The following is a 12,252-nucleotide window of genomic DNA, read 5'->3' on the forward strand; positions in this document are numbered from 1 at the left end:
GTCGCGAGATCTCCTCGCGACGGTGCGGGAAGGCTTCGATTTGGGTTGGGGTTTGGACTTGGCCGGACGCGCCGCGACTTTCGTAGTCGGCTTGGCGTGGCGCGCGGGCTTGGGTTTCGGTGCGCTCTTACGCGCTGGCTTGCGGGTGTCGGCTGGGCGACGATTGAGCCTGGGCATTCGCGCAGCGGCGCGGGTGAAACCACCGATTCCAGCGAGCGCGCCGCCTTGTTTGCGATCGATCGCTGCTGCGCCTTCGAGTCCGCCTTGACGCTTGGTCAGATAGCGGCGCCACACCGAGGCTTCGCGCCACGCGCACTCGGCGTGGGATAAACTCAACATGAAGACCAATTGTGTCGCCGCACGGACCTCGCGGAAGTTCATCGTGACTCTGTTCGTCGGTGGAGCCAAGGTGAAGCTTAAAATACTCGCGACAATGAGCGCCAACGCGCCGTTCTCCGCGTGCACCTCGCCCGTGGACATGAGCTCTATGGAAGCCAAGATGGCGAGGGCGTTCGTCGCAGGGTGCAATCGTCGCAGGATGCCGTTCACCCACGGAAATGCGTCGAGGAAGACGTCGTGGTTGATCATTCCATAGTGTTCGTGCGGAGCGCCGACGATGGCACCGCCTGGAATCGGCCACAAAGCGCCAATGAACGTCGCCAAACTCAGCGGCGGAACGATGGCGGCGGCGGCGTTGGCGATGACGCCTCGCGCACTATCAGTGTCGGTTCTTCCCATGGAGGCTAGGGTGGCGGGAAGCAGCAATGGTGCGGCACGACGAGCGATGGCTTGGGGAATCGCCACGCGTCGCATAAACTCTTCGCCGAGCTTCGCAGAGAGCGACAAGACGACACTGTGCGCCGCTTGAATACCGGCGTTGGCACACAGCGCCACAATGGCGAGTTTTGCACCACCACCGTGCGCTTTCTCGACACGCGCGCTATCTAAAGACTTCATGAACGCCTTTACGTGTCCAACCGCCACGGCTAAGCGATACATCTTCGCCCCGAATCCTCGTTTGGCGTTGAGCACTTTGTTGATGCCCTTTTCGTGTTGGCGGCGACGAATGAGCGTGTCCTCACCCGCCGCCCAAGCCGCGGCGCGACGCATCTGCTGCTCTAAATTTTTCCGCGTGCGTGCGCTCGCGGGCGAATTCGGGGGAATCCTCGTTCCGAGCGGCGTGCGCACGGGCGAAGGAGACCACGGCGCTGGCGATCTCGTCGACGCGCTCGACGTCGGCGACACGAACGGCTCGCTCTGCTCCGGCGACGCCACGCGCGCGAATCGAACATCTTGCTGCACCTCATCGCGCGCTTCGTCTCTACGATCGGCGACGGGAAATGACCATGAATCTTCCTTCTTCGCCTTCACCGCGACTTTCTCGCGCGGCGGCGGCGAAGGTTTCTTCGGCGTCGAATACGAAGCCTCTGAAAAATTTGGCGACGCCGCGGCAAACGACGCCTCGGGTACCGCCACCGGCGCCACCGGCGCCGTCGCCCCGACGCCCACACGCGTCGTTTCAATCCCGATCTCTTTCTCGCGCCAATTGAAATCGTACTCCATCGCCTCCTTTCGCCTCGCCTCTCGCGTCCCGACGTCCGCCGGCGCCGCGACGTTCCCGGCCGCCAAGGTCCCGATCGCCCCGATGCTCGTCACCACGTCCCGCACCGGGCTCCCACTTTCGGGCGCGTCCCAGTGATTCGCGTACCCGTGATTGAACGTCGTCTTCGGCTCGTACCGCGTCGCATCACCGATCGTACCGCCGCCGCCGCGTCCAGCCGCGTCTCGCCGCAACTGCTCCAAAAACGTAAACTGCGCCCCATCGCTCGTCGGTGACGACGTTTCGAACCGCGTGTGCGTCGTGGGTTTGTAATCAAACGTTCTCGACGCCGTAGACGCGCTCGGGGAGCTCGACGGGCGCCACGCGCGCGAATAATCGCTGTCGTTGTTTGTGCCGTTGGAATCCGTCGGAACGCCGCCGACGCGCACGGCGTGAGCGTTCGACGCCGTGTACGGCGACGCGCGATTACCCACGTGCGGTTCTCGCACGTTCTCGATAGTCACGTCGTCCGAGGTCGGCATGGCGACGGGCGCGGCGACGAATGACGCGGGGGGACTGAATCAATCCAAGAATGCAAAATTTGGCGCCGCGAATGAACGCAAAAGGTTTGATTCGACGCGAATGTTCTACGCCAAGGCTACGAAATCGCTAGAGCGGCGGGAAAACAAACGCATGAAATTTGATTTCGCGCGATTGAGCGCGTTTCGAAGCTCGCAGGCGAGGACTTCGAATAAAAGGACGCGACCTTCGCGCTCGCGGAGGGCGTCGAGCGCCACGCGGAATCGAGGCGTGGAGGCGAGCAGGGAGACGTCTTGGAGCATGGCGAAGAGCATGTGGATGGAGAGCGAGCGCGTGCGCTCGTCTGTGGCGAGCTGGCGGATGACTTTACGAATCACGGGCGAACCTTCGGGGTTGGCGAGTAATTTCTTCATCGAGTACGGATAGACCTCGGCCAAGATGTTGAAGTTCGCGTCGGCGGATTTTGCCATGCCTTCGAGCGTGCCCAACGCGCGTGCGTTGTTCAAAAAGTACGGCGGTAGGACGAACTTGAAGCGCGGAACCAAGGCGACGAGAGCGCCGAGGAGTTGGTCGAAACGCACGTTCGGGACGCCGCCGCCCTCGGGAAATTTCAGCGTGGCGTTTGCCGCGTCCTCGAGCGCCGACTCGAGCGCGCGCATCTCGCTCTCGTCCTCGAGTACTTCGGGCGGAATGAGCATGAGTTCGCCGAATAGTCGACCTACCGCAGCGTAATTGCGGCTGAAGATCAACAGCGCCACGGCGGCGACTAAACCATCGCGCACTTGTTGCGGCACCGTGGACACGAGACCGAAATCCAAGTACGCCAAACCGCCGTTGGGCAATTTTAAAATGTTCCCGCCGTGCGGATCGGCGTGCATCACCCCAGTCTCTATCAGCTGGCTCAGCGTGCACGAAATACCGAGCTTGACGTAGTGCAAGTCGTCCGCGTTCACCGCGCCCGTTCGCCCGGCGGTTAACTTTTCGCCTTCAATCCATTCCATGACGATGACGCGCTCGCCCACGCCGTACTTGTCAATCAATCGCGGCACCACGATCCCGGGCTTGGGCAACGATTTCGCCGCGCTGCCGTTCTCACCGTAAAGCGCGTTGAACTGCATCAAATTCGCCGCTTCGCGTCTGAAATCCATCTCTTCGTATAATCGCGAGCAAAATTCATTCACGGCGTCCAGCGCGCGCGCCTTCACCTTCCCCGTGCGCTCCACCGCGCTCGCTCCGAGCCGTAACAACGCCGCATCCGCGTCCACCATCTCCCTAATTTCAGGTCGCTGCACCTTTATCGCCACCGTTTCCCCGTCTAACGTCGCCTTGTACACCTGCGCCAACGAAGCCGCCGCGCGCGGCGCGCCCGCCGCGCGCACCGCCTCCGCGACCGCCTCTCCCTCCGCTCCCAGATCCTCCCGCACGATCTCCACCGCTCTTTCATCGCTGAACGCCGGCATGTCATCGCACAGTCCGCGCAGCGCTCGCGCCAGGTCTTCGCCCACGATGTCGCCGCGCGACGACAGCGCTTGCCCGAATTTCGCGTACGTCGGCCCGAGCGCGCCCACGGCCTCGACCAAACCTTCGCTCCTCGACGAATCGCTCGCGACGAACGCGACGCGCGCGCCCGCGCGTAAGATGTCGCCGACGCGCGCCAGCATCGCCGTCGGCATCGCCGTCGCTTCGCGCGTCCGATGTTTCGACGCTCGCGTGGACGCGTCCCGCCGATTACGTCGACTTCTTCGTCCGTTTTCGCGCGAGCGCGACCGCGCGCGCGTCGCGACGCGCCGTGACGACGCGACGCGACGCGCGCTGCGTCCCGCGGACGCGCTCGTGGACGCCGCGAGCGCCGCGCGCGCGCGCGCGGGCGCGAAAGCCATGACGACGCGACGCGAAGTGACGCGCCGTTCGGCACTCTCGCGCGCGTTCGCGCGTCGCGCACGGTTCGTCGCCGCCCTCGCGCGCGCGCTCGAGGTGGACGCGTAACGCGCGCGCGTCGTCGATCGACGCGCGGCGCGGACGGCGCGGCGCGGACGGCGCGGTGCGCGGATAAAGCGACGACGATGTTGTCCCGGGGCGTCGGCGGCGGCGCCGTCGCGCGCGCGGCGGCGCGCGGGCGAGCGAACGGCGCGCGAGGACGCGATACGAGACCGTGCGCGCGAGGGTTCGCCGCGGACGAGCGCGCGCGCGAACGCGCGGTGGTGGTGGCGGCGAACGCGGACGCGACGCGGCGCGGGACGAAGGTTATCGCGCGCGCGGCGAACGCGGCGACGAGTGGAAAGATAAAGAAGGCGGAAGAGGCCAAGGTGAAGACGAAGACGAAAAGTTTGATGAAGAAGGCGCTGCGCGTGGAGGCGGTGAGCGCGGTGGTGGAGGCGGAGGTGGAGCGAGAGACGGCGTCGACTCGAGGGTCGGCGGCGAGCGCGGGGATGGAACCGAAGCCCATGATCGCGCCTAGGGTGAGTAAACAGGCGAAAGCGAAGGATGGAGTGAATGGGAAGAACGGTGAAGGGGCGACGAGCGGTGAGGGGACGACGCGGCTGACGAGACCGAAGTTTGCGGACGAGGCTTCGTTTACGCGCCGGCGTAAATTTCCAGTGTTGTTTTACAGTAAAGAGATGGAGCCTTTGGCGCGAAAGGTGGCGGAGGAGAGCGATCACATGGTCGAACTCGGACAGATTGATTGGCGCACATTCCCCGATGGGTTTCCAGACTTGTTCATCAACGACGCGTACGATGTGCGGGATCGGCACGTGGCGTTTTTAGGCTCGTTTCACACGCCCGAGGTCATCTTTGAGCAGTTGAGCATCATATACTCGCTGCCCAAGATGTTTGTCGCATCGTTCACGCTCGTGCTGCCGTTTTTTCCAACTGGCACCGCCGAGCGAGTGGTACGCGAGGGCGAGGTCGCCACCGCGGTGACGTTGGCGCGGATTTTGAGCAACATTCCGCCCTCGCGCGGGGGCCCGACGAGCACCATTATTTTCGATATTCACGCTCTTCAGGAGCGATTTTATTTCGGCGACAGCATCTTGCCATGCTTCGAAAGCGGCATACCGCTCTTGCTCGACCGTCTGAACGAGCTCGAAGACTCGAACAACGTCGTCATCGCGTACCCAGATGAGGGAGCGTACAAGCGATTCAACTCCTTCTTCGCCGCCGCGGGTTACGAGTGCATCGTCTGCACCAAAGTCCGCGAAGGCACCAAGCGCATCGTCAAGCTCAAGGAAGGCGAACCGATCGGGCGCCACGTCGTTATCGTGGACGATCTCGTACAATCCGGTTCCACCCTGATCGAGTGTCAAAAGCTCTTGCACCGACTCGGCGCCGCCAAGGTGTCCGCCTACGCCACTCACGGCGTTTTCCCCAATGCCTCCTGGAAACGTTTCACCTCCACCGGCGCCGGCGGCCAGGGTTTCTCAAACTTTTGGATCACCGATTCGTGTCCACAAACCGTCGAGGCCGTTCGAGACGCCGAGCCGTTCGAGGTATTATCCCTCGCCCGCGCCATCGCCGACGCCCTCGAGGTGTGAGATCCGACGCCTCGTTTCCTTAGCAATCACCCCCTCATCGTTCCCGTTCGCGCGTCGCGCGCTCGCGCTCGTTACATATTCTTATTCGTGTCATTCGTGTCAATTTCACGCATTTATTAGCATCACGCGTTCGTTTCGCCGCGGCTCGTCCGTCGCGTCGCTTCGTCGGTTGGTTGGTGCTTTTGCTGACGAGGATTCCCGATCGCGCGTCGCGCGCGTCACACCCGCGCGTCGCGCTCTGACGCATCATGCGCGCGACCGCCGCGCGAATCGAACCGTCGCGCACCTCGTCGCGCGTCGCGAACCGCGCGCGCGCGCCGCGCAGGCGTCGCGCGCGCGCCGCCGCCGCGTCAACGATCGGGGACGCGAACGAAAGCACCGACGCCGCCACGGCGTACGACGTCCTGGGCGTCCGGGAAAACGCGACGAAAGATGAGATACGACGAGCGTTCCTGCGAATGAGCAAGACGCATCACCCGGACGTGCGACAGACGAGCGGTGATGACGACGGGATGATGGCCAAGGTGAATTCGAGCTACGCGGCGTTGTTCGACGACGACGCGCGAAGGAAATACGATGCGAAACTGCGGGAATCGAGGAAAGGAGATGCGAAAATGAAACGCGCGAGCGATGGGGTGACGGCGACTTACGAAGGGTTGGTTGGACCGATCGTGAACGATGAGATGGCGTCGCTCGACGTGTGTAAAATTGAAGAGTGCGCGGTGGACGCGGCGGCGGAGATGATCGATTCTATACGACAGTGGGCGAGGACGTTGGCGTTTACGAGCGAATTACCGTTGCCGTTGCCGGTGAGTGTGGACGATTTGCCCACGGGCGCGCGGCTGGCGTTCATGCGGTACGATTCGAGCCAAGGATTGCGAGAGGCGGGAGCGTTGAGACTCGAGGTGCTCGAAACGAGCGAGGGCACCAAGGTTTCGGTGTCTCGATCATTCGCGAAGGCGTCTCGCGCGGCGAAATTCGAAATTCCCGGCGAAGGGCGTGTGATGTCAGCATTTATGCAGGAGTTTAAGTTTCTCCTCGGCGAAGACGAGAAGAGAACGAGGAAAGTCGACGAGGCTTCAGACGACGACTTTGTGAGCGCTTTTAAAAGCGCATTTGCGGCGTTCATCTTACCAGGTTTGCCCATGTTTGGTGCCACTAAGAGCGCGCCGGGTGGCGCGTATAACGCGTACAATTTAAAGCACGACGCCAAGCACATCGATTAAGCCAGCCAGTACAGTAGTTACAACAGTGTAGAGCGTTTTTTCAATCACAGCGCGCGCAAATCTTTACCTAAAAATGTCACCCACGCGTCGTCATTTGCACCACATCCGCCACGACGTCTTTGTACTCCCCGTATTTATCCAGCGCTGTCGATGCCGCCTCTTTGAGCCTTTTCCTCGTCGGAACTGGCCCCCAAAAGTAGCCACCAAAGCCAAGGAACGCGCAACGGTCGCCAACGTAGACGACGCGCGCCAGCATCCAATCCTCGCTCGTCACCGCGCTCGTCCCTCCAGCACCTCCAATCGCCGACGTCAACTTTCCCCACACGCTTTTCGCAGCTTTACTCGTCCCAGCGGCGACGAGGTCCTCGCCGATTGTCGCCCGCGCGAAGGCGCGATACCACGCGCCGACTCTCCCGACCGTCCCGCGCTCGTCCGTTTCCCGTTTCCGCAGTCTCTCCAAGTGTCGCTCGAAAAATCTCGAGAAATGCTTTTCGCTCGTGTACGGCTTCGTCGCCGCTGCGAACGCGACAGCGCCCGCGGCGATGGCGAGAAGTCGCGTCTGCGCGCTTCTCCTGATTATTCCGAGTTCGTTCACAAACTCCCTCGTTATGGCGCGCGAGCGAAGTAACATCGCCGAAGAGACGACGTCGAGCTCGGTTTTCACCTTGGTCGTCGCCAACGCGAGCGCCAAGGCGAAGGCGATGCGATGGTACGGCGCAAGATCGTCTGGCATTGGGTCGCCTCGGAGTGACGCTACGCGGCGACGCGCAGAGCTAGATGTTGATGAATACATAATGCGACCGGCTAAGGATTACAAGCGCTTGACTGAGGAGAATTCGACGCCGCGATCGGTCCACTGACTGCGGAGCGACGCGAGCGTGCGCTCGAGGATATCATCGTCTGGCGCCGCCGACGGGCGGAAGACGCGCTCGCCGTGCGCCACGGCGACGGCGGCGCTGAGATCTCGAGTCGCGCTCGCATCGATCGTGCCCTCTGGACAGATAACTTTTTGCACGAACGTCGCTTCGTCGACGAAGTCAAAGTGGCCGGCGCCGCACGAGATACCCCAGGGTGGGTGGTCGCGCGCGACGGCGCCGCTCGGCGATGCGGCAAAGAATTCGGCAAAGTTTGACTCCGCGGGCGCGCATTCGCCACCGTTCGCGCCACCCACGATCGCCACGGGCGGTACGGCGGATGGATTCACTTTCATAGCCGCCAACGCGCTGGGGTAGCCCACGCCGAGCGGCGCGTACACGGTATTATCGACGGGATCGAGCAAGCAAATCGCCTTAATGCGTTTGTCTCGCGTCGCTTGGAGCATGGAAATCTTCCCTCCTCTGCTGTGCCCGATCAAGTAAACCGCCTCGGCGTCGGCGTAAGGCGATATCAGTACGTCTGACCCCACCCAAGATATCAAATCGTCCAAAATCGCCGTGCTCAGTTCGTCGTCCAGCGACCCTCCCGCGACGGATTCCGTCTTCGTGTACGTCACCACGACGTAACCCCACGAACACAATCTCCGCGCGATCGACGCGTACGCGTCGCCATCGATCAAGAACCCAGGGGTGATTATCGCCACCGGATACGGCGCCTCCATCGCGTCGTCCTCAGCCCGCGATCGCGTCGCTCCGCGCTCGACTTCGCCCAGCGGAAACAGCGCGTCCGGCGACACCTCCACCCTCGGCACGTACACCTTGATCCTACTCAGGCAGCTCAGCCCCGTGCACGATGGAAAGCACTTCGCGCACGTGTGTTCGAGCTGCGGCAGCACGCGCACGCGGTACGGTCCAGGCAGCGCGTAGTCGACCGCCGCGCTCGTCGCGCTCGCGTCCTCGTTCGCGTTCGTTCCCATCGGCACCAGCGCGCTCGCCCCCATCGCGAGCGCCACCGCGCGTCGTCCCAGACGCGCATCATCCGCGCCCGCGCGCGACGACGTGGACGCGCGCGCGCCGCTCGTCGTTCGACGCGCTCGACCTCGGTCGTCCCGTTCGCGAGATTCGTCTTCAAACTCCTCGCGCGACGCGCGCGCGCGTCGCGACGCCGACGCGCGACGTCCGCGACGCGGCGAGCATCGCGCGCGAACCGTCGACGCGGTCGGGCGCGCGCGCGACGCGACGACGCGCGACATCGAGCGCGTTTCGAAGCCGCCGCCGATGAGTGACGACTCGTTCGTCACTCTTCGCCGCGATTGCGTCGATATCGAGCGAACGCGATCGCGCGCGTCGAAGCGAGGCGATAGGTATCGATCGTCGACGTCGATTGGCGTCAGAGCGAACCGCAAAGGCGCGCGCGTCGCGAGAGAATCGCGGTTGAAGCGCGATGCTGTACCTCATCGGCCTCGGCTTGGGAAATGAACGCGACGTCACGCTGCGAGGGCTGGACGCGATCAAGCGCTGCTCGAAGGTGTACTTGGAGGCGTATACATCCGTCTTGGGCGTGGACGTGCGAGCGATGGAGGCGCTGTACGAGAAACCGGTGCGAACGTGCGATAGGGCGTTCGTCGAGCAGGGCGTCGACGCGGTGCTGGACGAAGCGTTGAGCGAAGACGTCGCGTTCTGCGTCGTCGGTGATGCGTTCGCGGCGACGACGCACTCTGATTTAGTGCTGCGAGCGATCGAACGCGGAGTGGCGGTCAGACCGGTGTATAACGCGAGCATCATGAACGCGGTGGCGGGCACCGGGTTGTCGCTGTATAATTTCGGCAAGGCGGTTTCAATTTGTTTCTTCACGCAGACGTGGAGGCCAGACAGTTTTTACGATTTGATTCGAGACAATCGGAAGAGTGGGGCGCATACACTGTGCTTGTTGGACATTCGAGTGAAGGAACCGACGGTGCGAGCGCTGTGTAAGGGGATCGAGGAGTACGAGCCGGCGAGATTCATGACGGCGGCGACGGCGGCAAAGCAAATGTTAGAGGTGGAGGAAAGTCGGGGAGAGGGCGTGTACGGTGAGGACACCATGTGTGTCGCCGTTGCGCGCATCGGTCAGGATGATGAAAAGATTCGTGCGTGCACGCTCGGGGAGATGCGTCGCGTGGACATGGGCGCGCCGTTGCACTCGCTCGTGCTCGTCGGCGACGTCATGGAGATCGAGTCCGCCATGTTAGCCACGCACGCCGTCAAGCCCGAAGACTTTTACGACGGAGATGCACCGTGTCAAATGCTCGACGGGTAGCGCACACTGACCGATTGTAGATTAGCCATTCTTTTGATATTCAACAATTCTCTCAACGACTCGCGACTAATCACATCTTATTCGCTGTCTCGCGTTTAACTAAACTCACGCCCACTGCTGCCCTCCTCGCGCGCGTCGTACACTCTCTCGCCTCATTACACTATAATTCACATCGTTCGTTCCCTTCCCTTACGTCTCTGCTCGTCCGTTCGACCCAATCACGGCGTGGACGTCCTTCCCCGCGCGCATTCGCTCGCGCATCGTCTCAAACACTTCTCATTCCATCCTGGCACCCCGTGTCCCGCCGTGCACGCCACCCGCGCGCACGCGTCGACGCATGCGTCCGTCGCACTCATCCCGCACGTCGTCACGCACGTGTGCATGAGTTCCGCCTTGCCCAAACCACCGAGCTTGGCCATCAAACGATCGGACGCGCAGACGCGCTCGCACGCGAACGACACCTCGTTCTCGTCCACGACGCCTCGGCGAAGCTCTTTTTGCGAGTTTTGACGCGTGTTCAAGAAGGTTTTAGTCGCCACGGCGACGGCGGTGGCGGCACCGATGGGAGCGGCGATGAGGGCGAGCTGGACCATCGCGGCGCGGCGCAGAGTGCGGCGAAAGTGAAGGAAGAATTGAGGACTCGGGCGCGCTGATTCGGGCGTCTGCAAAGAGGCGAGTTAGATAAAATTACATGTCGACCGCGTGCGCGGTTCAACGGGATTTTGCGAACGTGGGGGGATGGAATCGTTCGTACGCTGAGCGACGGTTTAAAGGATGCCGTTCAGAATGCGTTGGTAAAAGTCGTACTGACGCGTGCTCCAGGCGTCGATGGAGTCTGAAATCATGCCCAGTACCGTTTCCACACACTGTTCTTCGCTTAAAGCGAGGTTGAAGCGTCTTCGGAGTTGCTTGATGACCTTCGGTCCGGCGTTGAAGCACGGACAACCGCTGGCGCCCATCATTTCGACGAGCAATACGATGCGCTCGGCGTGTTCGCGAACGGCGAGGTAGCCCTGGATGCACAGAGCCTTGTACGCGTCGAACGCGTCCGAACGGCTGCCTTCAACATCGCTGTCCATGACTTCCAAGTATTCTTTCGTGAGCTTGAACGGGCTCGATTCAAAGTTTATGCCGCCGGGAGACGTGGAGAGCATGAAATTGAAGTCGATGTGTATCAAGTGTCCATCGTCGTGCAGCAAAATATTGCCGTTGTGACGATCCTTTACTTGCAACAAGTAGGTAAGGATGGAATATCCCGCCAGTGATTCGACGAAGTTATTCTGCGCCTTGCGGAATTCTGGCGTACCAACACCAAACTTTCGCTCAAAGTGTTCGCGCAGCGTCGTGCCGCGTTGCGATCGCGACTTCAACGCGTGCACGCTCGGCGCATCCGTCACCGCTTCAATCAACGCACTGTGCGTGTTCGTGGTCAAGATGTCAAAGTCTCGAATCCAGCATCGAACACCGGCGGTGCGATAGATTTCTGCAAACGTACGAACGAGTTGCAGCGCCAGTAATTCTTGCCTGCAATTATCGCCGGCCTTTATGATGATGGGCTTTAGCCCCCATCCAGGCAGATTTCCATACGGTGATGAGTGTCGAATACGCTCGCGCTTGTCAGCCCACAATTCGCCCAATCCACCCGCGCTGCGCTTGTGCGGGGAAGATGTGAGCGCTGCGCCCACTCCAGTCGCCGTGGGAAGCGAAGTGACGTCAAAGGCGTCCTTCTCCGGAGCCCACGATGTGCGGTTCACCTGAGCTGCCATCTCAATCAAACCAATTTCTGATGGTTTACGTTGGTGCGGTGATTGCGTAATGTCCATGTGACCTTGCGTGGCGACGACGTGCATGACGACGCTTTCGCTGTGCTCATCCGCCGTGAGGACGACATTGACGAGCTCGTCCGCGAGAGAGTCCTCTGTGCTAAATGAATCAGTCCCCGCACCGTCTATCGTCGGTAAGTCCCCGTAAGCTTTGTCTAGCGATCTACGAATACGTTCGCGCGAGTTGATCGTGAAATCATCTCCCACAGGATAGAAATCTTCAACGGTTGGAAGGCCCGAAGACTCGGCAGACGATGTAGCGTTGTGCATCTCTTCTTGCGTCGGATTGGAGCTCACGACTTCTAAACAGACGAGGTACGGCGCCTTCTCGCGACTATTCAACAGCACAGCCTCTTCCCACGGTACGCGAATCACTCGCTCCATCTCGCCGTGGCCCATCGGAAACAAGATTCCGG

The 12,252-nt window shown here is 61.6% G+C and overlaps 8 protein-coding genes across 8 annotated transcripts; 3 read left to right on the forward strand and 5 right to left on the reverse strand.

The window, feature by feature from the left end:
- Nucleotides 1-2,187: 2,187 nt before the first annotated feature.
- OSTLU_27784 (predicted protein) lies at nt 2,188-3,753 on the reverse strand (the record flags this gene model as incomplete). Its single annotated transcript, XM_001421697.1, has 1 exon — nt 2,188-3,753. One exon carries the CDS (start codon nt 3,751-3,753, stop codon nt 2,188-2,190), a length of 1,566 nt encoding a protein of 521 aa, XP_001421734.1.
- A 945-nt stretch (nt 3,754-4,698) lies between these two features.
- OSTLU_18322 (predicted protein) lies at nt 4,699-5,613 on the forward strand (the record flags this gene model as incomplete). Its single annotated transcript, XM_001421553.1, has 1 exon — nt 4,699-5,613. The coding sequence occupies one exon, from the start codon at nt 4,699-4,701 to the stop codon at nt 5,611-5,613; it is 915 nt and encodes a 304-aa protein (XP_001421590.1).
- A 248-nt stretch (nt 5,614-5,861) lies between these two features.
- Nucleotides 5,862-6,839, forward strand: OSTLU_93786 (predicted protein; the record flags this gene model as incomplete). The annotated part of the gene is made up of 1 exon (XM_001421554.1): nt 5,862-6,839. One exon carries the CDS (start codon nt 5,862-5,864, stop codon nt 6,837-6,839), a length of 978 nt encoding a protein of 325 aa, XP_001421591.1.
- Nucleotides 6,840-6,915: 76 nt separating this feature from the next.
- On the reverse strand, nt 6,916-7,095 carry OSTLU_27787 (predicted protein; the record flags this gene model as incomplete). The annotated part of the gene is made up of 1 exon (XM_001421698.1): nt 6,916-7,095. One exon carries the CDS (start codon nt 7,093-7,095, stop codon nt 6,916-6,918), a length of 180 nt encoding a protein of 59 aa, XP_001421735.1.
- Nucleotides 7,096-7,650: 555 nt separating this feature from the next.
- On the reverse strand, nt 7,651-8,691 carry OSTLU_93787 (predicted protein; the record flags this gene model as incomplete). The annotated part of the gene is made up of 1 exon (XM_001421699.1): nt 7,651-8,691. One exon carries the CDS (start codon nt 8,689-8,691, stop codon nt 7,651-7,653), a length of 1,041 nt encoding a protein of 346 aa, XP_001421736.1.
- Nucleotides 8,692-9,158: 467 nt separating this feature from the next.
- On the forward strand, nt 9,159-10,013 carry OSTLU_40543 (predicted protein; the record flags this gene model as incomplete). The annotated part of the gene is made up of 1 exon (XM_001421555.1): nt 9,159-10,013. One exon carries the CDS (start codon nt 9,159-9,161, stop codon nt 10,011-10,013), a length of 855 nt encoding a protein of 284 aa, XP_001421592.1.
- A 218-nt stretch (nt 10,014-10,231) lies between these two features.
- Nucleotides 10,232-10,606, reverse strand: OSTLU_27790 (predicted protein; the record flags this gene model as incomplete). The annotated part of the gene is made up of 1 exon (XM_001421700.1): nt 10,232-10,606. The coding sequence occupies one exon, from the start codon at nt 10,604-10,606 to the stop codon at nt 10,232-10,234; it is 375 nt and encodes a 124-aa protein (XP_001421737.1).
- Nucleotides 10,607-10,780: 174 nt separating this feature from the next.
- OSTLU_40667 (predicted protein) lies at nt 10,781-11,779 on the reverse strand (the record flags this gene model as incomplete). Its single annotated transcript, XM_001421701.1, has 1 exon — nt 10,781-11,779. One exon carries the CDS (start codon nt 11,777-11,779, stop codon nt 10,781-10,783), a length of 999 nt encoding a protein of 332 aa, XP_001421738.1.
- Nucleotides 11,780-12,252: the final 473 nt, after the last annotated feature.

Source organism: Ostreococcus lucimarinus, chromosome 15 (assembly GCF_000092065.1).
Source record: "Ostreococcus lucimarinus CCE9901 chromosome 15, complete sequence".
NCBI lineage: Eukaryota > Viridiplantae > Chlorophyta > Mamiellophyceae > Mamiellales > Bathycoccaceae > Ostreococcus > Ostreococcus sp. 'lucimarinus'.